We start from the raw sequence: 23,828 nt of genomic DNA on the forward strand, positions 1-23,828 counted from the left end.
ATTTGAATTGCATCCCAAATGTGGGGAAAACACAACTTGTGGTAGTGATCTACTAACTTAAAAGTTTCCTTTCAGGTGAGGCATATAGCGCAGCAGTGTAGTGGTTATTGCAAAGCTTTACAGCACCAGCAACTTGGGTTCATTTCTTGTTGCTGGGTATAAGGAGTTTGTACATTTTCGATGTGACATTGTAGGTTTCCTCCCATATGTATTCCAAAGACTAGTGGATAGTAAATTGTGACATAAGTGAGAGAAGCATAGTGACTCTTGCGGTGTGCTCCCCGGTATATCTTCAGGCCGTTTTGGTCACCGATGCAAATGATGAATTTCGCAAACACTAGTTTCTGTGAATGCTGGAAATCCAGAGCACCACCCAGACACAAAATGCTGGGGGGAACCCTGTAGGTCAGGCAGCATCAAAGGAAAGGAATAAATAATGACTGTTTCAGGCGGAGACCCTTCATCAGGATTGCAAAGGAATGGGTATCATCGAAAGTGGGTGGAGGAGGAGTAGAAGTTAGGTGAGAGGAGAAAGTGTGTGGGTGGGCAAAGGGGAGGGACAAAGTGGAAGGTGGTAGGTGATAAAGGGTAGGAGAGAAGTGGACCATGGAAGAAAGGGAAGGAGAAGGGCACCAAGGGGAGCTAATAGACCAGCGAAGAAAAGAGTAATGACAGGATCAGAGTGGGGAATGGAAGAAGGGGGTGGAAATTACTGAAAGTTAGAGAAACTGATATTTATGCTATCAGGTTGGAGGCTATATGTGATGGTGCTCCTGCAATCTGAGAATGGCCTCGCTGTGGCTGTAGAGGGTGCCATGGACTGACATATAGGCATGGGGATTGGATATTTTTTTAAATATACGTGGTGGGGGATTGCTTTTTTGAGCATCTATCTGTAACTGGTCTCACTAATATAAAGGAAGCTACACTGGTGTACTGGATACAGTAGATGATGCCAACAGATTTGCAAGTTAAGCGTTGCCTCACCTGGAAGGACTGTTTGGGGCCCTGAAGGAGGTGGTGAATGGGCAGGTACAGCACTTCTGTTTGCCGAGGTAAGTGTCAAGAGGGAGATTAGTGGGGAGGGATGAATGAATAAGTGAATCCTGTGGAGAGTAATGGGGGAAGTAAAGATGTGTTTGGTAGTTTGCAACTGTTGAAGATGGCAGATGGAATGTGGTGAGCTGGTCAGGTCTGTGCCTCAGTTCACTAAGTTTTGTTGTACAGTACATGTGACAAATAGCGAATCTATATATTTTAAATTTCTTCTTGTGTCTTAAAAATTGTTTTGTAGGCATTACTTTTAATAAACTGGGCTGGTTCAGTGGCAGATCCAAGCAGAATAAACAAAAGCTTGAAGAGCTGAGTGTAAATGAAGAATAGGTTCCACTAAATTCATCTTTACATTCCATTTGCTGCTCATTTATGAGTAGATTTCAAGAACTGTATTTCAAATAGGTGCCTACTTGGACATACCATTTGTTATCTGATCCACATATTCAGATTGGATCTGTCTCTTAATGATAAGCGGTAGATTCATATGGTTTGTGTCTTCAACCAGTTGCAATAGAAACATAGAAAATAGGTGCAGGAGTAGGCCATTCACCCCTTTGAGCCTGCACTGCCATTCAGTATGAACATGGCTGATCATCCAACTCAGAACCCTGTACCTGCTTTCTTTCTATACCCCCGATTCCTTTAGCCACAAGGGCCATATCTAACTTCCTCTTAAATATAGCCAATGAACTGGCCTCAACTGTTTCCTGTGGCAGAGAATTCCACAGATTCACCACTCTCTGTGTGAAGATGTTTTTCCTCATCTCGGTCCTAAAAGGCCTCCCCTTTATCCTTAAACTGTGACCCCTCATTCTGGACTTCCCCAACATCGGAAACAATCTTCCTGCATCTAGCCTGTCCAATCCCTTCAGAATTTTATACGTTTCAACAATTTTTATACGTTTCAATCCAGACTAAGGTTTTACTACCATTTAATTGTTGACTTTCAATGAATTTGGGTATTAAGTAGGGGTAAGAAATTGGGAATGTACCAGTTTTAATTCTGATTTTTCAAGTTATATATTAAGTTGGATGTGTAGCATGTGCTAATCATTTGTTGAGGAAGCCATGCATCTGCGATACTAGCAGTATTGTCCAGTGTTGAATGGTCACAAAAATCAATAGGGATATAATTAAGTGAATAATATTGATCTAGTTGAGAGAGATGATTTTAAAATAAGGTTAGACAAAAACATGTTGTGGATCTTAGATTTGTAATAATCAATAATTCTGCTCTTTAGCTGCAGTTTAGGTGGTGGTATCTATGTCTTGATTATCCTAATTTGAATTTTTTGTTTGTAACTAAGCCTTTAGAAACCGTTCCGGGATCCGTTTTCTTTAAAGGTACAATCCAGTTCAGTTTAATGGTGTGCAATGGTAGGATGCAACCTTTTTGTCTGTGTGCGAATTAATGTCAAAATCGTGGTAATTTGAAATATAACAGATTTTGTTATCTGAATATTTTTTAAAGAGAAAACTTTATTTTTCTCAGGGTGTTGTGAGGATTCTGGCTGTGAAGGCTTTGCCTTTAAGGCCTCACTTTGAAGCTCTCTGAACTAATAAACCTCTACTCAGTAACACACTGAGTTTGTGTGCAGATGACCTGGTGCGATATTGAACTGGGATATGGTCCTTTACCTTGGTTGGCGGTTAAGATGTCTGAACCAACTCTCCCAATGCCTTGGTCTATGTTCAACCTTAAATCTACACTGCAACACAAGGGTATTACATGTGAGTACTTGCTGAGTAAAAGATGGCCCAGGATGTTTACCATATTGCAGTGGTGGTTATTACACCAGCTTAATGTATAGCAGAAATGCCTCTTAGAAAATGTGTTTAAAGTGCATTGTCTGGTACTTTGCAAATTTTGCACAGCGGAGTTTACCCATTCAATGTTTTGATCTTTGAATGGAAAGAATTAGTCTTGATTTTGTAGCTTTCACAACTTCTAACTAGCCGAAAAACTTGACAACAAATTAAGTAATTTTGAAGTTAGTAATTTTGGAGAATCTGCTGAAAGTTTGCAATGTAGTAACAACCAGACTCTGATTTTTGGCTGATATAATGGGCTAGTGTTCTTGAGAGTATTGATGTCCGTAGTTATCAAAATAAGTGTCAAGAAAACTGGCTGATCATATGAGGTTGGACCTTGTATAACATTTCATCAGAAAGGCAAAACCCAACAGTAGAATGGCACTCTGTCCAACCCTGTAATGGTGCCATGCGATTTTTGTGCCTTTGCTCTGATCCTCTGTATCTTCTGGCCAAGAAAGATCAGAAGACCACACCCTACTCCTTCAGTGTCATCAAGAGGCCACAGTCACAATCATCATGAGGAAACGTTGGAGATGGATTGTGCACATGATAGGAAAAGACACCGACTCCGTTGAGTCAGCACAGTCGGATCGCTGAAGGATGGAAGAAATGCAGGAGCCCAAAGACAGGTTGACGTTGTACCGCAGAGACAGAAATGAGGACTGCGAGCCATACCTGGGGCAGCATAGCAAAGGTAGCCAAGGACAGAAAAAGGGAGGACCTTCATTGCTGCCCTAAACACAAGCAGGTGTAAGAGCTTTCTACAGATGCTACCAGACCTGAGTTCCAGTACTTTATTTTCTTTTTGTTTCAGATTTCCAGCATCTTTTGCTTTTATTTCTTTCCACATTGTATTGAACCAGTAGCTGAATTGGTGCCTTGTGTAGCTTGCGTTAAATTTGCATGTGGAAGCTTATTATTGCAAGCACCATATGACCAATCACATGTATATTGACTTTTGTGCCTAATGTTTCTGAGCATGCTCACCTGTAAATGAGAATATCAATGTTTTTCTTGATGTCTAATAAATCTAATCTGGAAAGAAATTGGCTTCTGATGGATACCTGGGTTGCTATAGCCTGCATCCATAACAGAAGCAGATGGTCTATGGTGAGGCATCCACCTGAAACACAACCTGGTGCATCTAATACAAAGGCTAAGATCTGTATCCTGCAGAGATAGTGAACAGATGGAGGATTCACGACTAACGGTGAAGAGATGATATGCCAACCTGCCTTGGTGTAATGGATGCCCATCTTGGTATTGCTCTCCATACTGCATTGCAGCAGGTGCAATATGCGGCAATAAAGGGAATGTGAACAAGAGGAAGAGAATGAATTAAAAATATTTTACAATGCAGTTCACAGAAACCTTGCCTTTATAATCATGATTTTTCTTGGAATTGCTAGCTCTTGTACTGCCTCAGAATAATACTTTAAAAAAAATAGCATATTTTCTATTGACCCCTCTCAGTAAGTAGTCCATTAATTTTGAATAATTTAAATGGAGAAATTTAAGAGGGATACCTGTCACACATTATTAACTCCTTTAAGTAAGATTACAGTTAATTATTAATCGTTAACCTACTGCCTTAGTTTATACCCCAGCAAGATTATTCAAATGTTCTTACAGCCTCCTGAAAAAGCTGACAGTTTAAATTAAAGCTATCTGCATCACTACAAGCACTCTAATCATTGTTTAAAATGTAACCTTGCAACTACAGAACTGTTATCACCGAGAACTCTTGAAATGCATAGCACAGGCATTTGGATCGTTGCTGAGTATGGTTGGGCTACTGACACAGTTGTGCATCTACGTGCTCGCTGAGCACTTGAGCAAAAGCAACACTTGTTGTCTTGTGCTGGCATAGTCATTCTAAATAAGAAGTCCATTGATTATTTTCAAAGCAAATTTTGAGTGAGGTGCATTGTGTTGCTAGAAAGAGGAACAAATGATATCTGGATATACATCTTGTTTCTACCTACTTTTTGTTGCCAAAATGAAGAACTGATCATTATAGAAATAGTACAAAGTGCTTATTCCATGCACAACAGCACTGTGAATACATCTTGGTGTTCATCACAGCATGTCCCACATCTTCAGTGGATGTTTTGGCACAAATGAGAATAATCCTTTATCCATATTGAGTAACTACTCTACCCAATAACCAGAGGGGCAGGCTCACAGAATAAACCATGTATCTGCCTCACAGTACATCTATGTAACCCTTCTAGTTCCTATCTCTCAACCTTTTTAATCCAGATGAAGAGATATCATTTATTTCATGAGCCCATTCCCACTAGTCACTGGGCAGAGTAGTTCCAGCTCAATTTGCCGAGGAAACCAGCAGCAAGATGCACTACTTCTGTAAATAATATTGTTAGTTCAGGGTTCTATTTGACCATGTGAAGGTAACTTGTGATAATAGTGTCTTGTCAAGATCAAGATGCACCAGCAAACAGCGATTCTTCAGGCGACATCTTCCAGATAGCCAATCTCTTCAATTATTTCACTTTCTCTACATCTTCTACTTGTTCATTTTGTTTTGATTGTGTTTTGGAAATTGTTAGAGACTGTGATGTGGAATTGGATTAAATGATCTAGCGCTCTGCTGTGTCTGGAGAGGACAGGGAGCATGAGCTGCTTCTTGGAGAAGCCATAAATGGAGAGTGGGGTAATGAACAATTCTGCTTCAACGTCTCGGAGTGAAGCATCAAGCTGAATGAAGAGGAGTTCAGCAGTTGATGTTGTGGATGCTGCGGGGTTGACAGTGGTTTGAAGCCAGGTCAGTGGCATTCTAACCCAGTATGGTGGTCGCTCTTCATGGAAGGGCTGAATTCATGTGGCCGATCTGTAAGTGTTTTTTTTTGGGTGAGAGGAAATTGCAGATTTGACACTATTGCTGTGGATTTTTTCTGCGAGGGAGGGGCTTGGGGTGTTTGATGCTATTGTCACTGTTATTTGCGAGGGAGGGGCTGGAGGATTGGGGTTTTTGCAGTTACAGCTGCAGTTTTCAATGTAGGTACTGTTTTTTGTGAGGGGGTGGGGATGGGAGTTTTGGGGTTTTTGTTTTTCTTTTTCTGCTGGGAGGGGCATTGACATCTTTCAACAACTTGCATAGTTTTTCATTATTTCGTGCCTATCTGGAGAAGACGAATATCAGTTGCATTGTACATGCATACTTTGACAAAACAAAAATTGGACCTTTGAATCTGAAATTGTTAACTTTTCCCCCTTCTGGAGAAGAATTGTCATCCAAAGTAAAATTCTCGAATAAAATCTTGATTTAATGTCCAGATTTTGAACAGGCCTTTGGTATTCTTTGCTTTGTGCATGGTCATCTGTTGTTTGGGGTCATCCATGGATGTTTGCATCCCAGCTGTCTACGTGACATGCAAGCCAGGGCAGTACGATATGGAGAGCAAGCTATTGGAGGCAGCAGGCTTCCCTTCTCCGCAGCTGATGGATCCAGTGGAATGGCAGATACCAGCAGTGTTGAACTCAACATAGGACTGCCTTTAGGGACGCCATCTCTGAATCTTTACTCAGTTCATTCCTGAATCTTTCTCTGCACTGAACTGCCAACCATGGCTGACAGGCCTCATCTGTCCGAAGTACATAGTTAACATTGTACATGACTGCATTTTATTGTCCTATCTATTAAGAAGACATGAGTTTATATATGGTAGCAGTAAAATCTAAAGGGATCAGGTGCACGTGGTACACTAAGATGACCAGAATGGTCCTTTTGAGCTGAGTACTGCTAATTACAGCAGTAGTAGCTCGTGCAGCCGAATAGACTTAGCCGACTTTTCTTTGAATTTGTTTTGTTTTTGCCACTGAAGCTGTCTGATCTGGCTATAATTTCTGTAATTTCCAGTTGGAAGTATTATGGGTGCTGATATTCTAATAGTGTACAATTTTGCAATACTGTGTGACATGCATGCATACTGGAAATGCCGTGTGCAGAACAAGACCGATCGTGACATTCATGAGCAAATGTTGCTTTTGCCCTGCTTTTGTGCTTGCTGTACCAGCTTTATTCCCTTGCCCTGCTGCTGAGAGCACTCACACAAAGTTCTGAATTTAACAGCAGCAGCCAAGTCCCTCAGCTGTTGCTTAACTGCATCAGCAATGACATTGAAAGTATCACCAATCTGCTGGAGGAGCACAACTCAAGCAGCATCGGCAGGGAAGGAAAAAAACTGTTGGGTTAAAACCCAAGACCTTTCCACAACGCCATCCCTTTCCACCCCCCCCTCCCTCACACAGCTTGCTAAGTTCTTTAAACAGATTGTTTGCTGCTCCAAATTCCAGCCTCTGCAGTCTTTTTGTTGAAAGAATTAAATTCACTAAAGAGGAGCATTAAATGTGCAGCAATGAGAGGCAAAAAAGTCTTTGCTGGAACATACAGCCAGAGCCATTGGGTGACCAATATGCAGTCTTTAGTGGCTGTGTTATTAGGAATGCATAACCTTGGAAAATTAAAGAACAACTGAAGCACTGAACTACTGCTTCCCTTGCACCCAGTCTCCGCCATAAACTGAACAGCTATGGGGTCATCTCAAGCAGGCATAACGATCCAGTGTGGTGTGGACACTCTCCTGCTATTGTAGAAAAGAAAGTTTCATACACAAAAGGTTCTCAGTTGCTGACATCCCCATCGTGCAATGATCCTTCAGTGCACATGGCTTCCTATGTGCTAGTGCTAGTTTAGAAATTGGTGATTTACATTAACTGAAAGCGATTTACCCTCAGACTGTTATGATCTGAGGGAGTTGAAATGGGGAATATTCACCCCTCACTGTTCTGTAGTTTTCATTGCCCTGGTTTCATGGTCTCGGACAGCAGATGCAATTGTAGAATGCATTCCATTTCCCATGTGGTGCGTAACTGGGGCTGGATTTGACCTGCTGTCACTGACAATGTCAACCATTTTGTCCTGACAGAAGAGCATAGGTGAGCATTTGGTAACATTATAGAATTGAATGCCTGCCATGGTTGCATAGTGACAATGTTTGGAACCTGTGTATATGGATTTGTGGCTTGGACTGCTGGCATTATTCTTTTTAGTAGGAGCTCTGATTCAAGTTGTGTTGGGAGGAGTTGGCTATCCAGCACTAGATCCAGGATATTGAGACCTGGTTGCTAGGATTCTCTTTTATTGTTGCCTTTTCTCATTGACACATGTTTGCCCTGATTACACCTTGTCTCTACTCTACACCCTCCCTGTGGGTAGACATCTCACTATATTCTCCTCCCACCACTGTGCAAAGTTGAAGAACTGAGGCTTACTTTGTGCCATGGTTGGCTATCCCTTTCTGCCATGTTTTCCAACCTTGGAATTGTTTACAGCAGTACTTCCACCCACAATGTACTTGTGCTTGTGGGGCACCTACCAATGCTTGAAAATCATTGACTGGTTCTAGCCTGATTTGAGCTGTCCTGAAATGTAGTTGGTGTCTCTAGTTCCAATTGAGTTCCGAGCAGGAACTTTCCATATGACCTCCATTAAGCATTACCTCGTTATACATCCTGCATCTGTCCTTCAACCTTTTGGGGTACGTATAATTTGTGCCTCTGTTTCATTCAAGCTAAATTCTCTGCAAACTGAAGATTCTTGTGATATTGTTGAGGATTTCTGCTTCCCATCTGACTGGTGCTCCACCTGCAAAGTAAAGAAGGCCAGGCTTCCAACAATGTTCCATTACTAGTCACTGAGAAATGGAAATAATACATTACTTAGGTGGCCAATTCTCTAGGTAGTCTCTCTTTCATCTTGAAAGCAATGACTCCACTATAGCTTGTAATTAGGTCATGTTTAATGTGGTAAAGTTTTCCAGTGTGGTAAAATGTCCAGATGCATTTCATTTGAACTTTATCAAACAACATTAGCCACTGAGTACATGGATGATCTGGCCAGGATAAAAGAAGGAAGGAGTAAAAGAATGTCTTTGAGTGAAGTGATCAAGGGCCGAGATCTTGGAGGGAATTAGGTATGAAAAGGGGATGGAAAGACTCGCACAATTCAGTGCTTCCATTGAGGTAGGTATCAGGGGTTTGGTGCACTAGTGTTGTAACAATGTGGTTTCCTACAGTGGTTTGCTGCAGATTTCACTTTCTACCTGAGATTTCTTCATTTCAACTGAGCTAACGTGATGATGTGGATAATTTCACAGGAAGACTATTTAAAGTACACCTCCTGAGGAATGTGTGATCAATCCAAATGAGTTTCTTTTTAATTACTTCAGTAAAGCAGCTGAAACACTGTAGACTGAGTTACTTGACATTGAAAATCTGTGAATGTTTCCGGTAGCAGTAGAATCCTAAGGAAATTATGTTTTTCTCTTGGTGTCTTATTGTATGTGATCATGATGGCCAATCTACATTTGGAAAAAATGAGGACCCCTGCACCTGTAGTTAGAACCTTATTTAACCAAGTCAAGAAAAATAATTTATGTAATAACCTTTGCATCTTTTGTATTTTTCTTGGATCAGTCCATTTCTCCTGCAATATTTCAGTCTTCTAAACTCAGACTTGGGCAGAAAAGAAACAGTAGATTCTGAAACCCCAAAAATCAGGAAAGAAAAAGAACTTCTGAAAATTGTGCAGTTTGAAAGGAAACCCATGAGGAAGGAAATTCTGTGGCACCTTCCCATTATTAAAATATTAGGCATCCAATTTGTAACTTGTTGCAAACAATTAACATGTTGAAATTCAGTTAAATGAATCATTGGTAAGCTATTAAAACTTGAAGCACTTCCATGCATTGCTCAGTCATGTTGGAAATGCACCTGAACTTGTTAATTGTATAACGTAGTTACTGCACTGGGAAATTTTACACATAATTTGCAGGCAAGACTGCATGCCAGTTAAATACTACAATAACAAGCATGTTTCTGAAAATGATGGTGCCTATGTAAGTACTGAATCATGATTTGGTATATTTCACCAGACCCAAGTTGTTAGGTCATCTGTTGCTTCATGTTCATCAAACATGTAGCAATAGTACACAACAGATGGGACAACTGTACCAACCATCTGGCACCTTACCTCACTTAACAGCAAATCCACTTCATCAGCACTTGGATAGTATTTAGAGCAGGGGTTCCCAAACTTTATTTTATATACTATGAATTCGCTAACATTAACTGGGGGGGGGGGGTCCATGGGCCCCAGTTTGGGAAGTCCTGACTTAGACATATCACTGAAATATTAGTGCCAGATTACTCATTTGGATAATAATTAGTTATGGACAAATTTAAACTGCAATGCCTATTTTTAGTGCTTTAATGTTCATATCTTCATCTGAATGGAACTTTTCTGAGCACTTTCCTATAACGGGGCTGTGGGGCTTAATGTCCTCAGCTTCTTGGTCATTGTCTGGTTTTGTCAAAGTACTTGGTAGGGGCTGGGAGATCTTGCAAGTTAATTTTTGTCGGGGTGAAGTGTGGTGTGGGATTGGCACAAAAATGCTTTGACCCCAATAGCAAATCAAACAACATTTGTCTTGTATTTTTGATTCATGTCAGAAATTGGCATTTGGTGAAGTCACAGTCCTTGGCTGTTATTCATGGTAGAGATATGGTTATGTCCCATTCTCATTGCACCTCACCCAGTTACCATAGAGGCAACTCATGGCAATTGAGTCCCGTACACTATTCTGCACTTTTTAATGAGATTTGATCTAACTTAATTACTCAATTTGCCTCATAAGCATAGAGATCACAGTCATAATAGCTGATCTTGCCCTATCCGCTTATTTTTTTTTTTGCTCCTGTCTAAGCTACTGGCATCAAAGTCTTGTTGAAGGGTTTATGTCCAAAACATCAACTGTACTCTGTTTCCATAGATGCTGCCAGGCCTGCTCCAACATTTAGTGTGTGTTGCTTGCGTTTCCAGCATCTGCAGATTTTCTCTTGTTTATGACATCAGTTGTTGCATTTTTACCTTCATCCCAACTGATTGTGATCAATCTCGTTTTTCCTTTATGGCTAAGTACCATCCCTCCACACTGAAAATAGGCCACTGTCTACCAGCAGATTATTGGTTAATCACCACACTCTCTCTAATGGAGAGTGTAGTGAGTGTACTGAGACTTGCTTTTTCAGAATCAATTGCCCAGTTTAACTCTCTGTAGAAGAATGGTATTCAAATTGCATCTGTTCTCACTTAGAAACTATGAGGAAATCTGCAGATGCTGGAAATTCAAGCAACAACACACACGGCAGACTGAGCGTAGGTGTTCAGCGAAACGGTCTCCCAGTCTGCATCGGGTCACTTAGAAACTCCTGTTTTTGGGCACCAGTAGTTTACAGTGATACAGTTACTGTTCATAACATTTGATAAGGGGATTCTCGCTGAGTGTGAACATACTTTTTGATCTGATTGTTCTGTCCTGTGCTGAAATGACAAGTTAATTCAGGGAAAGGGAACTTTGCACAGGTACAGATGCACTATAAATAAATTCCAAGTCTGTAGTTTTTCTACCAAATTGTATCCTGAAATAATTTCCATTTTTTTTATTTCTTGAAACGGTTTGAATCAAACATTTACTCAGATACCTTTTAAACACAAATTTAGATTAATTGTGTATCAGGGTAATAATCGCAATATTTTGCTATTTATTTGGGACCAAGGCAATTCTGATGAATATTAAGTAATTTAATGTTTCTCAGGATATCTAAACTGACAATGTGCAAAATTAGATTTCCATCTATGGTGTATATAAGCAATGGGTACATCACAGAACAAATCTTTTTCTTTTTCTATTTGAAAGGGTTGGTTTTATGTAATTTCTAGCTCTTTGACATTTATCCATTAAAGATTTTTCACTTAACAATGTTTAAATTTGAGTGAGGCTTTGTATGTCTAGCAGCTTAGGATGAATAATCAAGTGGTGTTTTTTGTGTTTCTTTTTAATCTGTATATTAAGCAAAACATGACCAGCAAATGGGTGGTGAATTGACTATTCTGTACAAGTACAAGCAATCCCCCTTTCACATATACAGTGGATTCTGGATATTTGGGATACATAAGAACCAGTATATTTGGGCCCAGTTAAACTGCTGCCCCAATTATTCAAAGTTCCATGGAAATAGTTTTAAATGTTTTTTTAAAAAAAACAAACAGCTGTTTAATTGAGTACAAAATGTAATTAAATGGAAAAAAAGAACAAATTCGAACACTTGGCCATCTTGGACAATGACTCCCATCCAGTCCATAATGTACTGGTTAGGCACAGGAGTACATTCAGCCAGAGACTCATTGCTCGATGTAACACTGAGCGTCATAGGAAGTCATTACTGCCTGTGGCCATCAAACTTTACAACTCCTCTCTCAGAGTATCAGACACCCTGAGCCAATAGGCTGGTCCTGGACTTATTTCCACTTAGCATGATTAACATTATTATTTAATTTTTTTATGGTTTTATATTGCTATATTTCTTCACTATTGTTGGTGTGGCTGTAATGATACCCAATTTCCCTCAGGATCAATAAAGTATGTCTGTCTGTCTGTCTGTCTACCAATGCTGCTACAGTACTACAAAACAGTACTAGTTCCTAATAAAGGAATTCATTCAATGCACACTGCTATGTATGGGTGGCCAGGGAGAGGTCGCACCTCAAGTGAAGGAGCTTGGCGTGTCCATTCCAGGGCAGCTCACTCTCCATTGATCCCCACCAGACAGTGGCCGCAAATAGTTGTTTGTATGTGACAGCAGCCACTCCAGTACACCACTTCGACTGGTGTGATAAACTGAGAGAGGGTAGCCAGCCCAGCTTGTACTCCCGTTAAAAGGCTGGCGGGGTGGAGGTGCATCCAGACCTAGGTGTTCCTTCCCTCTGCTAGCCTGCAGATCTCCCACAAGTAAGGTGGAGATCTCCCGCTCTCCCCCCACCCCTCCCCGAGGGAGCAGATGGTGGATAAGCATGTGAGAAGCTGGTGCGTATCACAGATTCTGTTTCTGTGAACACTGGCGCCAGGCAGACAATCTCTGAAGAGTATTGATAATGGCTGGGCTTGTAAAGACACTGCCCAGAAGGCAAAGGCAAACCACCTCTATAGAAAAATTTGCAAAGAATGACCGTGGTCACCTATGTCGTACAACATCTCACATGATGGTGGTGAAAATAGGGGCATACCTGCCCCAGCATGTGAAGTCTGCTCTGGCAGTGTGGGGTGGATGAGATCAACAGGCAAGAAGGTGGTTCAGCAACACTTTGTGGAGAATGAAGGGCATGATGACAAGACACAGAAGTCATGGTCATGCACTGCAACCGAGGACAACCCCAGTTCATGTTGACTACTCGTACCACCAGGCCTGAATTTAAGAGGTTGAGAGTGGAACTGTCCTAATGACTTTTCCATCTTAAAAACTCTACTGCACAGGTCTCAATCTCATTGTTAGATATGGACAGCCGACACTCTGCCGTGTTCTTTGGACTGTAAATAAAGTTAGCAAATACTCCTAGTATAGATAACAGACGACCTCCATATAATGCCTTTGACGTTTGCATCTTCCAAATTTTCAATTTCATTGTAACATTCAAGATTATTGTCTATTACCTTCAAATTCGTTGTAGATTCGAACAGTGAGTAATGAAATCATTTCGTTTTCATTCCCAGCCAATTCTAACGTCTCCAAGCCTGAATGTTTGAAACCGCAGACTGCAAAACAATTCTAAATTGTCTTCCTGCTTATTTCTTGCCAACTATCAGTGACAAAAATAACTGCTTTTTGAATAGAAATACACACAACTGATGCTATTTAAAAACTACTTGAAGGTGCAGTGCCTAACTGTCACACATGTGCATGTGACTGACAGTAATTAGAAACTATTCAGTAGCAGTCTCCTGCCCCAGTTAAGCAGCAAGGGGAACCCTGGGCATTTTCTTGATTAGCAAAATGAGCAGCTACCCTGATTCACCAATGGCCCAATTAACCAGAATTCACTATTATCTGTATCGTACTTCAATTTTTTTAAAATAAATCTGAGGATTTGATAAAGGTTATAAGGAAAATCTCTGTATGTGTGTATGTGAAGTATTTAACTGTAAAACTTTTTAATGCCTTAAGGATGGGGGAGGGGTGGCGCCTTGACATTTTCTTTATCGCTGCAACCTGTTAAATGAATCTTTACATGCAGCTGTATGACCAATTGAATCACTTCAAAGGTTTGTCATACTAATGTGATGTGGATGTGATTGTTCCTGCTACAAGGCTGATAGAGAGAAATAAAATTGTTTGTTTTTCAAATTGCTCCCAAGATTGAGAACATAACAGTGAGGAGTGATAACTAACAACTATCAGTTAAACAAAGGCCAGTGTTTGGAGTAAAGAGTGACATGGTTGGGACCAACAACAACAGATCATGTTACAATGTTGTTGCACCCAGGGGGGCTTTTACTTCCCTCCAAGGAAGCATTCATGTCATTGTTCCCTGCTGCTTAATGCAAATAGGCAGAGCTCTTGGAGTGGCTAAGTTAATCACCCATTCTAAAATACAGGATGAATTGCAGTGAGATGCATAAAACTTGGATGTCAGCAATGTCTCGATGTGTAGCCCACTGGCACAAGTTAAGGTTGTGAATTAATTTCCTGTTCACTAATTGACTCGACAACACTCTAGTTTAATTATTGAACTACCTTTTTTTGAAGGATGTAAAAGATCCCAGAGATTTCAAGCAACATTTCTGATGTTTCCTCACCTGAGATCATCTAGTCATTATTGCTGCTCTTTCAGGAAATTTGGTGCAAATTTATTGTGTTATTTCTTTCATTCTTTACTTGGCTATTGATGTGAATTGGGACATTGTGGTAATCAAAGGTACTGTTTAAATGCATATAATTTTTTCTGTTAGCTTCAATGTAATCAGTACATTAGTTCATCATTTGAGATTGATTGGTGGAGAAATAGAAAATATTCTCCCAACTCAATGAGCAACTAATATTTTCTGAGAATGGAAAAACCATGGGCCACAAAGGCACAGGAAGGTTTTCTCCTCCCTTGCTTGTGAGATGACGACATCCATTTTGCATGACTTTGGCTTTTTGATTTCTGCGCTTAGATTCTTCAAAGTATCCAGCAGCAGAGCACCGACGTAACAATTTCTCTGCACTAATGTCTTCAAGCTCAGGATCTTTACCAGGTTAGACTTTCAGCGGGATCAGTGACCATGATCGAATAGATGCAAAAGAATGATAATAAGGGAACAGTTCCTACAAAAAGTGATGAATACGGTAGAATTCATCTCAGGTCGAATCCTCCCCACCTTTTGAGTGCATCTACAAGGAGCACTGCCACAAGAAGGTGGCATCCATCAATGACTCTCACTAACCAGGCCATAAACAGAGCACATCTGCAGATGGTGAACACCCTAGCAACATACACAAAATGCTGGGAAAACTCAGCAGGCCAGGCAGCAACTATGGGGGAGAAAAAGTACAGTCGACGTTTTGGGCTGAAACCCTTCGGCATCTAAGCCTTGCTCTTTTCTCACTGCTGCTATTGGGAAGGAAGTACAGGATCTTTGGGTCCTACATCACCAGGTTCAGGAACGGTTATTGCTCTTCATCCATCAGGCTCCTGAACCAGTGTGGATAACTTCACTTTCTTCAACTCTGAACCTATTCCACAGCCTATGAATTCATTTTCAAGGACTGTGCATCTAATTGTGTGTGTGTGTGTGTGTGTGTGTGTGTGTCTTTTGCACATTGGTTGTTTATCAGAGTTTTGTGTGTGGTTTTTCATTGATTTATTCTTCTACTGTGAATGCCTGTAAGAACGTGAATTTCAGAGTAGTGTATGGTGGCATACGGTATACTCAATAGTCACTCTCAGATGCACCTGCACACCTCATTAATGAGAATCAGCCAATCATGTGGCAGCAATTCAATGCAAAAAAGCTTGGGACATGGTCAAGAGATTCCAGCTGCTCAGAGGAAACATTAGAATGGGGGAGAAATGTGATCAAAGTGACTTTGGCCATGGAATGAGTTTTGGTGCCAAGCAGGGTGGTTTGAGTGCTGCCCTCCTCGTATTTGCACACAATAGTATCTAGAATTTACAGAGAATGGTGTGAGAAACAAAAAACATCCATCGAACAGGAGTCCTATGGGTGAAAACGCTTTGTTAATGAGAGAAGTCAGAGGAGAGTGGCCAGACTAGTTCAAGCTGACAAGATGATATTAACTCAAATAACCATGCATTACAACGGTTGTGTGCAGAAGAGCATCTGGGAGTGCACAACACAATGAACCTTGAAGTGGGTAGGCTAAGCAGCAGAAGACCATGAACATACGCTCAGTGGGTACTCTGTTAGGTTCCTCCAGTATTGAATAAAAGTGCACTGATTGTATGTTCCTTTGATAATGTACTTTGAACTTTGCAGTAATTTGCATCTTTGAATTAGTTTACAAATATTTCAGTGCTTTAACTTTCAGTTTCTGAAAGCCCCGTCATTCTTCTGTATGCTTTGGCCTTGCTACTTTTTCTTTTTCTCTCCCACACAACACAATCAGTTGCATAAGCCGGGCTCTGACAATTTGTAGGGTCTTTCCTTTAAGGACTCGAAGAGCACTTTGCAATTTTACACTGAAAACCTGCAATTAGTGAGTTTGGAGTTTTTCAAATGTTACAGACAGGACTGGGTGATATACTGCTACAAGAAATTCTGGGTTAGTGAGTAATTACACCCATTGATCTTTGCATTGCACCAAAGGATATTGTCCTTGTAAAAATTTATTTAGTACTAAGGCCTCTGCTTGTTAAACACCATCTCAGTTCCCTATTAATTGGGTCAATAATAAATGGGAGGCAAGCATGGCGTCATTCCAAGCTTGCCTGCTAGAGTTGTGGAATCACTTTCCCTTTGTTGTGAAGTGTGACCACCCCCATCCATAATTTGCATGTGAATAGCATCTTTATTATAATGGATCCAAAGCTAGAATTGGGTGTTCATGGTTATGCAGACAGCTCGGTTTGAAATGCCCCAAGGCTGCAGTAAAATAGGAATCATGCTGAACCATCTATAAAAGAATATAATTTACAAAAAGGAAAATTAGTTCTAAATTGGAGAGGAAAACACATCCAGAAGGCAATGGAGTAATATTCATCATTGGAGATTGCTGAATGACGTACCATTGAAGTGAAATCCGTGTGGAGTTGCGTTTATTGTTTTGGAGGACTGTGAGCGGTGTGCTGCAGCTACTGCTGACAAGGGAGACGTAAAATTATGCTGAATATGTGCAGCTGATTGTGTAAGAAGCCGAAGTCTAACTGGAATGGTATATGTTGTTACAGTTTTATTTCCCTGTGCATTGTTGTAATGGATTTTAAGTTGGCCTAAATGTATTTCCAATGTCATGGCATAGTGCATTATTTAAATAGTTATTGTCTTTATAATCCATTTTACTGGAGGTTTGGCATTGGGCCAGCTGTTTACTATAAAATACTAGGCCAGCAATGAAAATTGGACTGCAACCCCTTCAGCAATGGTGGAAAGTAAAAGGAGCAGAGGTGCCCTGACTCCTCCTAGTGCTGTGCAACAACATTACCTTTATTACTTGCTATTGTACAGGGTGGGTTGATATTGATATTCAAAGAGCCTGTCCTTGGTTCTTGGACATGAACAGAACTCTGTCCATTCCCATATTAGTACATTCCCAGTGTTCATTCAGTGTCCAGTCTTCATTCCCAGTGTTACTTGGCAATGAATCTGGATTTGTGCATAATTTAGAAAAAGTCATATTTTGTATCTCTCCTATAGTTTTTATCTTGCTATTGTTCTTTATTTTGCTATCTTTATCTAAATACATGATGATTTTACAATATGCACATAATAGTCCAGTTGCATGCTACTTATTGGGGAAAAGCTTTTAATTGAGGGGGGGGGCTGAAGTTGCTTATTCAATTGACATGAGCCTACAAGCCTCAATCTATTCAAGGTGTTGTGCTTTACAACTTATTTTCAGTGTAAAGACCTGCACAGTTGCTGCCAAAATCAGTCTTGACAGTTTATTTTGTGATGTGAATGGATACTAGCATTTTCTGTTGCCCACAATCATGATTTGAAAACTCTTACAAGCAAAGGATAGAATTTTCAATTGCATGTAGTTTCTTCAATGGAATTGTCAGCCATGCAATTGCATAAGGCCATTAAAATTCTCTTCAGAATTCGAGTTCAACATTTTATTTTAAAAATCTGTTATTTCAAGGTTAAAGAATCAAAATAATTACAGAAAGTTTTTTTTTATTCTGCCCTTGAAGTGGAGTTCATAGATGTTTTTGATGGTATAAATAAGCAGGACAAGGTAAATGGGAGACATGGATTTAACATGGTCAGCAAAAGAACTGGATACAAGGAAACAATTTACAGTAAGCTATTTGCAATTACTGGCTGATTAAAGCAGATTTCATAGCAACATTCAAGAGCAATGGCAAAATCTTTTCAAGGGAAAAGAGTGGTAGAACTATGAACAAGCATAAGTGTGTAGACCTTATTGGACAGTTTCACCACAAAGTCATCACAGACAATATGGACTAAATGTCCCCATATCTTGTGTCATTCTGATTTTAAATTTTGTCAGATGGTATTAATTTTGCCAAGTTACTGATCTACTATTTTATAATTTGAGCCCACATAACCAGAATTTTCTTTCATTAGGTTGCAGGGAACTGCAACAGTCAGTGTACACTAAAATTGCCACTATTAAATACAAAATAAGATCTGCTTTGGGTGTTGACATTAGGGTTAACCGTTGGCACAACATCTGGAGTTCTGTCAAATAGAGCTGTCCTTATTTACCCTGCTGTGTCTATTTAGGAGAAAATGAGGCCTTGTCTTTTATATAGGTTGGTATCATCTGCACTACAGTTGTCTCTATTGTCTTGAAGGTCTAGCATAGATTGTTTGAGATTTAGAACTGTGACTTTCAAACTGAACGCTGCTGCTCAGCTCCGCTGAGAATTGGTGCTTGTGCATTAAAGCTAATAACCTGGCAGGTTAGGAATTTGGGTGCTGAACTAGCATTTTTTTGTTTAAGCTATTGGAAATTAAACTTATTCCAACTTTAATCCACTTTATTTAGATATTGCACTGAGTTATGTTTCCCAGTGAACCTGGCAAATTTGAAGTGAGCATGGGGTCTAGGCTCCTAGCATGTCGAAAGGAAGCATGGGGACAGGAGCTTTGATGTTGGATTTATGTCAGAGTGAACCAAATGTCGAAACTTCAGAATTTCTGAGTGGTTCTAAAGTGAATTTTACAGTTTTACTTTACTAGAGAATGATATATCTGACTCTGTGGAAACTTTCTTCCCCAAGTTTATAGGAAAGGAAGCTGAAATGGTTGAAACTACTGTGACATTTGAAACACCAATAGCAAGTGTTACAAAGGTGGGGTGAACTGTAGAATTGCTGGGACTTGGAAATGAAGAATAAATTATTGCAATATTCAATACTGAGGTGCAAAAGGATTTTGGGAGTCCTTGTGGAGGATTCCCTCGAAGTTAATTTGCAGGATGAATCATTGGTGAGGAAGGCAAATGTGATGTTGGCATTCATTTCAAGAGGACTAGAAAATCGAGGATGTAACATTGATGCTTTGTAAAGCACTAATGGAGCCTCACTTGGAGTATTGTGAGCAGTTGTGAGCCACTTACTAAGAAAGGATGTGCTGACATTAGAGAGGGCTCAAAAGAGGTTCACAAAAATGATTCCGGGAATAAAGGCTTATCGTATGAAGAGCATTTGGCTCTGGGCCTGTACTCACTGGGATTCAGATGAATGAGGGGTGACCTTATTGAAACCCATCGAATGTTGAAGGGCCTTGTTATAGTGGATGTGGAGCGGATGTTTCCTATGGTGGGTGTGTCTAGGGCCGGATGATGCAGCTCACAGAATAGACATCCTTTTGGAATGGAGATGAGGAATTTCTTTAGCCAGAGGGTGGTGAATCTGTAGAATTCATTGCCCCAGGTGGCTGTGGAGGCCAGGTAATTGGATATATTTAAGGCAGAGGTCTGATTAGTCAGGGCCTGAACGGTTATCGGGAGAAGGCAGGAGATTGGGGTTGAGGGGAATATGGATTAGTCATGAGGAAATGGCGGAACAGACTTGATGGGTCAAATAGTCTATTTCTGCTCCTACATATTATGGTTTAATATTTAGACCCAACACTGGCAGCAGCAATATAGCCTAATAGAGCAACACATTTTACAAATGATACAGTCATATACCGCTGAAGATTCCTTTGCCACTAATATTTATCAATGCCATTTGAGTTTCAAAGCATTTGAAGCCTCCCTCATGACACATACAAATGAGGTGGGCCATCTTATTGCCATTGCTACGATATTGCTAATTGTGGTCAGAATGTATTTTCTTTAAATCTAGAATTAATCTGTAGAATCTTGCTCCATATTTAATGCTTCCATAAAATGCTAAGTATGATCTTTGTTTCCTCTTGTCATTTTGCAGACATCACAGGTGCCAAGACAGACTTGACATCACCGATAGTTACAGGTGAATGAGAAAAGTGAAGACACAACTGAGGACCAAAATTTCTGGCTCGTTGAAAGCCCAACACTAAATGCATCAGGTATACCACTGTATCCACAGCTCTCTTCTACTGTTACCTTCTACAACCAGTGGTTTTGAATTGTTGAAGTCCCCTGATAATATTAGTTTCCGCAGAAAAGTTTGATTTTTAAAATGGTGAGGAAGAGGATTAGTTTCCAAATCTGTCACATGATGATGGGTTTTCTGACTATTTGCCTAACTGAAGCAGCCCTGCAGCGTAGCGAGTGCCCTCAGCTGTGTGTTTGTGAAATCCGCCCATGGTTCACCCCACAGTCAACGTACAGAGAAGCCGCCACTGTGGACTGCAATGACCTGCGGTTGACCAGAATCCCCAGCAACCTCTCAGCTGACACCCAGGTACTCTTGCTTCAGAGCAACAATATTGCCAAGACAACTAATGAGTTTGAGCGGATGTTTAACCTCACTGAACTCGATCTCTCACAGAATAATTTCACCACTATTCACGACGTGGGCTTGACCAATCTTACTCAGCTCACCACACTGCATTTAGAAGAGAATCAGATAGCAGACATGCCTGACTATTGTTTACAGGATCTTGCCAGCCTCCAGGAGCTCTACATAAATCACAACCAGATTAGTAGCATATCAGCCAAAGCCTTTTCTGGTTTGAGGAATTTGTTGAGACTACACCTAAACTCTAACAAACTGCGAGTGATTGACAGCCGTTGGTTTGAATCTACGCCAAACTTGGAGATTCTCATGATTGGGGAAAATCCTGTAATTGGGATTCTGGACATGAACTTCAAACCTTTAAGCAATCTGCGCAGTCTGGTTCTAGCAGGAATGGAATTGACAGAAATTCCTGGCAATGCTTTAGTAGGCTTGGACAGTCTGGAAAGTCTCTCCTTCTACGATAATAAATTGGGAAGAGTGCCTCAGCTTGCACTTCAGAAGGTGCCGGCCTTAAAATTCCTGGATTTGAACAAAAACCCTGTTCACAAAATTCAGGAAGGTGATTTCAGAAACATGCTTCGCTTGAAAGAACTTGGTATCAACAACATGATTGAACTTGTTTCTATTGACAGATATGCCTTGGATAATCTCCCTGAACTTACAAAACTGGAAGCCACAAATAACCCTAAATTGTCTTACATTCATCGCTATGCATTTCGGGAAGTTCCGTCCCTTGAAAGCCTGATGCTCAATAATAATGCATTGAATGCCCTTTATCAAAAGACTGTCGATAACCTCCCTAATCTGCGTGAAGTCAGCATTCATAGTAACCCAATCAGGTGTGATTGTGTTATCCAGTGGATGAATTCAAACAAAACAACCATTCGCTTCATGGAGCCCCAGTCTATGTTTTGTGCGATGCCTCCAGAGTACAGAGGTCAGCAAGTCAAGGAAGTTCTCATGCAGGAGACTGCTGAGCAGTGTCTTCCAATGATTGCACATGAGACTTTCCCAAACCATCTGAACGTTGATGTAGACATGACGGTCTCCTTAGACTGCCGTGCTATGGCAGAGCCTGAACCTGAAATCTATTGGGTCACACCACTTGGCAGTAAGATCACAGTGGACACCCTATCAGATAAATATAAGCTGAGCAGTGAGGGGACACTTGAAGTGTCTCACGTTCACGTCGAGGACTCTGGCCGATATACGTGTGTAGCTCAGAACTCTGAAGGAGCAGACACAAGGGTTGCAACTATTCGAGTAAATGGGACCTTGCTGGATGGAACTCAAGTACTGAAAATCTACGTAAAGCAAGCTGAATCGCATTCTATCTTGGTTTCATGGCGAGTGAACTCTAATGTTATGACGTCAAATCTGAAATGGTCTTCAGCCACCATGAAGATCGACAACCCTCACATCACGTACACTGCAAGGGTTCCTGTTGATGTCCATGAATACAACCTGACTCATCTGCAGCCTTCCACAGAGTATGAGGTGTGTCTAACCGTGTCCAATATCCACCAACAAACTCAGAAATCGTGTGTCAACGTAACTACAAAAGGTGTGACATTCTCGCTGGATATCTCTGACCAGGGAACCAGCACTGCTCTTGCAGCTGTTATGGGATCAATGTTTGCCATCATTAGCATAGCTTCGATAGCTGTTTATATAGCCAAACGCCTCAAGCGGAAGAACTACCATCATTCATTGAAGAAGTACATGCAGAAGACTTCGTCTATTCCCCTGAATGAACTTTATCCACCACTTATAAATCTATGGGAAGGAGAGAGCGAGAAAGACAAAGATGGTTCCTCTGATGTGAAACCTACACCTGTCGATACATCAAGAAGCTATTATGTGTGGTAACTGGAGGAATTTTGCTTCTAGTTAAGGGAGCACAAGACTTTTTTTGCTTTTTTCTGCAAAAGTGAAAGTTCAGAACCTTTTTTGTAATTTGACTTTGCTAACTTGTGGCAGAGCTGTGAGGACAGGTGGATATTTCAGACTTTTAGTATAGCGTATCGCCTTTGTTGGATTTTTTTTTAAAAGAAGGCAGCTCCATTTATTTTGCTAAATGCCCCAGTTACTGCGCTTGATTATTCTTTTAATCTCTCTCCATTGCAGAATTCTCAAAAGTAATCAGTGGTAGTCCAGGTACATGATTATAAAAGAGCAACAAGCCTTTGGAGGGGTACTTACTTGCTGAAAAGCTGTTTACCTTTTAATTATCAGTCACTGATGCATTTCCATGTTATAGTTTTTGTTTAGAACCTTCAAGCTGGCAAATGGGATTAGACCCTTCATTCTTCTATTGAATGCTGTTAGCTAAGTTGTATTGTTGTATCAACTATAATTTTCCTTTTTTTTGTTTCAAATTTCAAAGCCCAAACACCTGTAAATTTTATTTGCCACCTTTGCTTGAATTAGTTTCACAGCTTAGAAAAGTGTGTGGTTAATATTTAATAAAACAGTAATAGAATTAAAGTGCTTTAAAATGCTACTTAAGGTACATTTTAGGTGATTTTACTAAGGGACTTTAGCTGCCAGGTTTTTTCTGAATGTCTCTAACTGCATTTAGTATCTAGAGTTTAACATAATGAATTTTATTGTGAGAAGTAGATTGTGAAATGAGAACAAAACTGCATTAAAATTTTGATCTTGATTTTTATAGAGCTTGGAGTCTCTGATTAAAGTGTTCTTCTGAGGTTTTCCCTATTGTCTGTGCAGATTTCCTACACAGTGTGACATTTGACAAATTGAGTTGCTGATGTTGTCCTCCGATTTCAGAAAAAAATTAAGCTTTATCACTAGGAATGGGTCTAACACCTGGCAACTTCAATGAATCATTCCTGATAAAATTGTGAAATTGGGGTTAGTATTGATGGACCATAATTTTCATAGTAGGAACCAAGGTTAAATAATCCTCAATCTCTAAGGATAAACATGGAAAACG

General features: G+C 40.3%; 1 protein-coding gene across 2 annotated transcripts in view; it reads left to right on the forward strand.

Moving 5' to 3' along the window:
• Positions 1-23,530, forward strand: part of lrrn1 (leucine rich repeat neuronal 1) — a 42,614-nt gene extending 19,084 nt beyond the window's left edge. For both annotated transcript variants that reach the window (XM_059944876.1, XM_059944874.1), the window contains one exon: positions 20,357-23,530. In XM_059944876.1, the coding sequence (XP_059800859.1) occupies positions 20,591-22,741 (2,151 nt within the window). In that variant the 5' untranslated portion in view covers positions 20,357-20,590 and the 3' untranslated portion in view covers positions 22,742-23,530. The remainder of the gene's footprint in view (positions 1-20,356) is intronic.
• Positions 23,531-23,828: the final 298 nt, after the last annotated feature.

Source organism: Hypanus sabinus, chromosome 19, assembly GCF_030144855.1.
Source record: "Hypanus sabinus isolate sHypSab1 chromosome 19, sHypSab1.hap1, whole genome shotgun sequence".
NCBI classification, from domain to species: domain Eukaryota; kingdom Metazoa; phylum Chordata; class Chondrichthyes; order Myliobatiformes; family Dasyatidae; genus Hypanus; species Hypanus sabinus.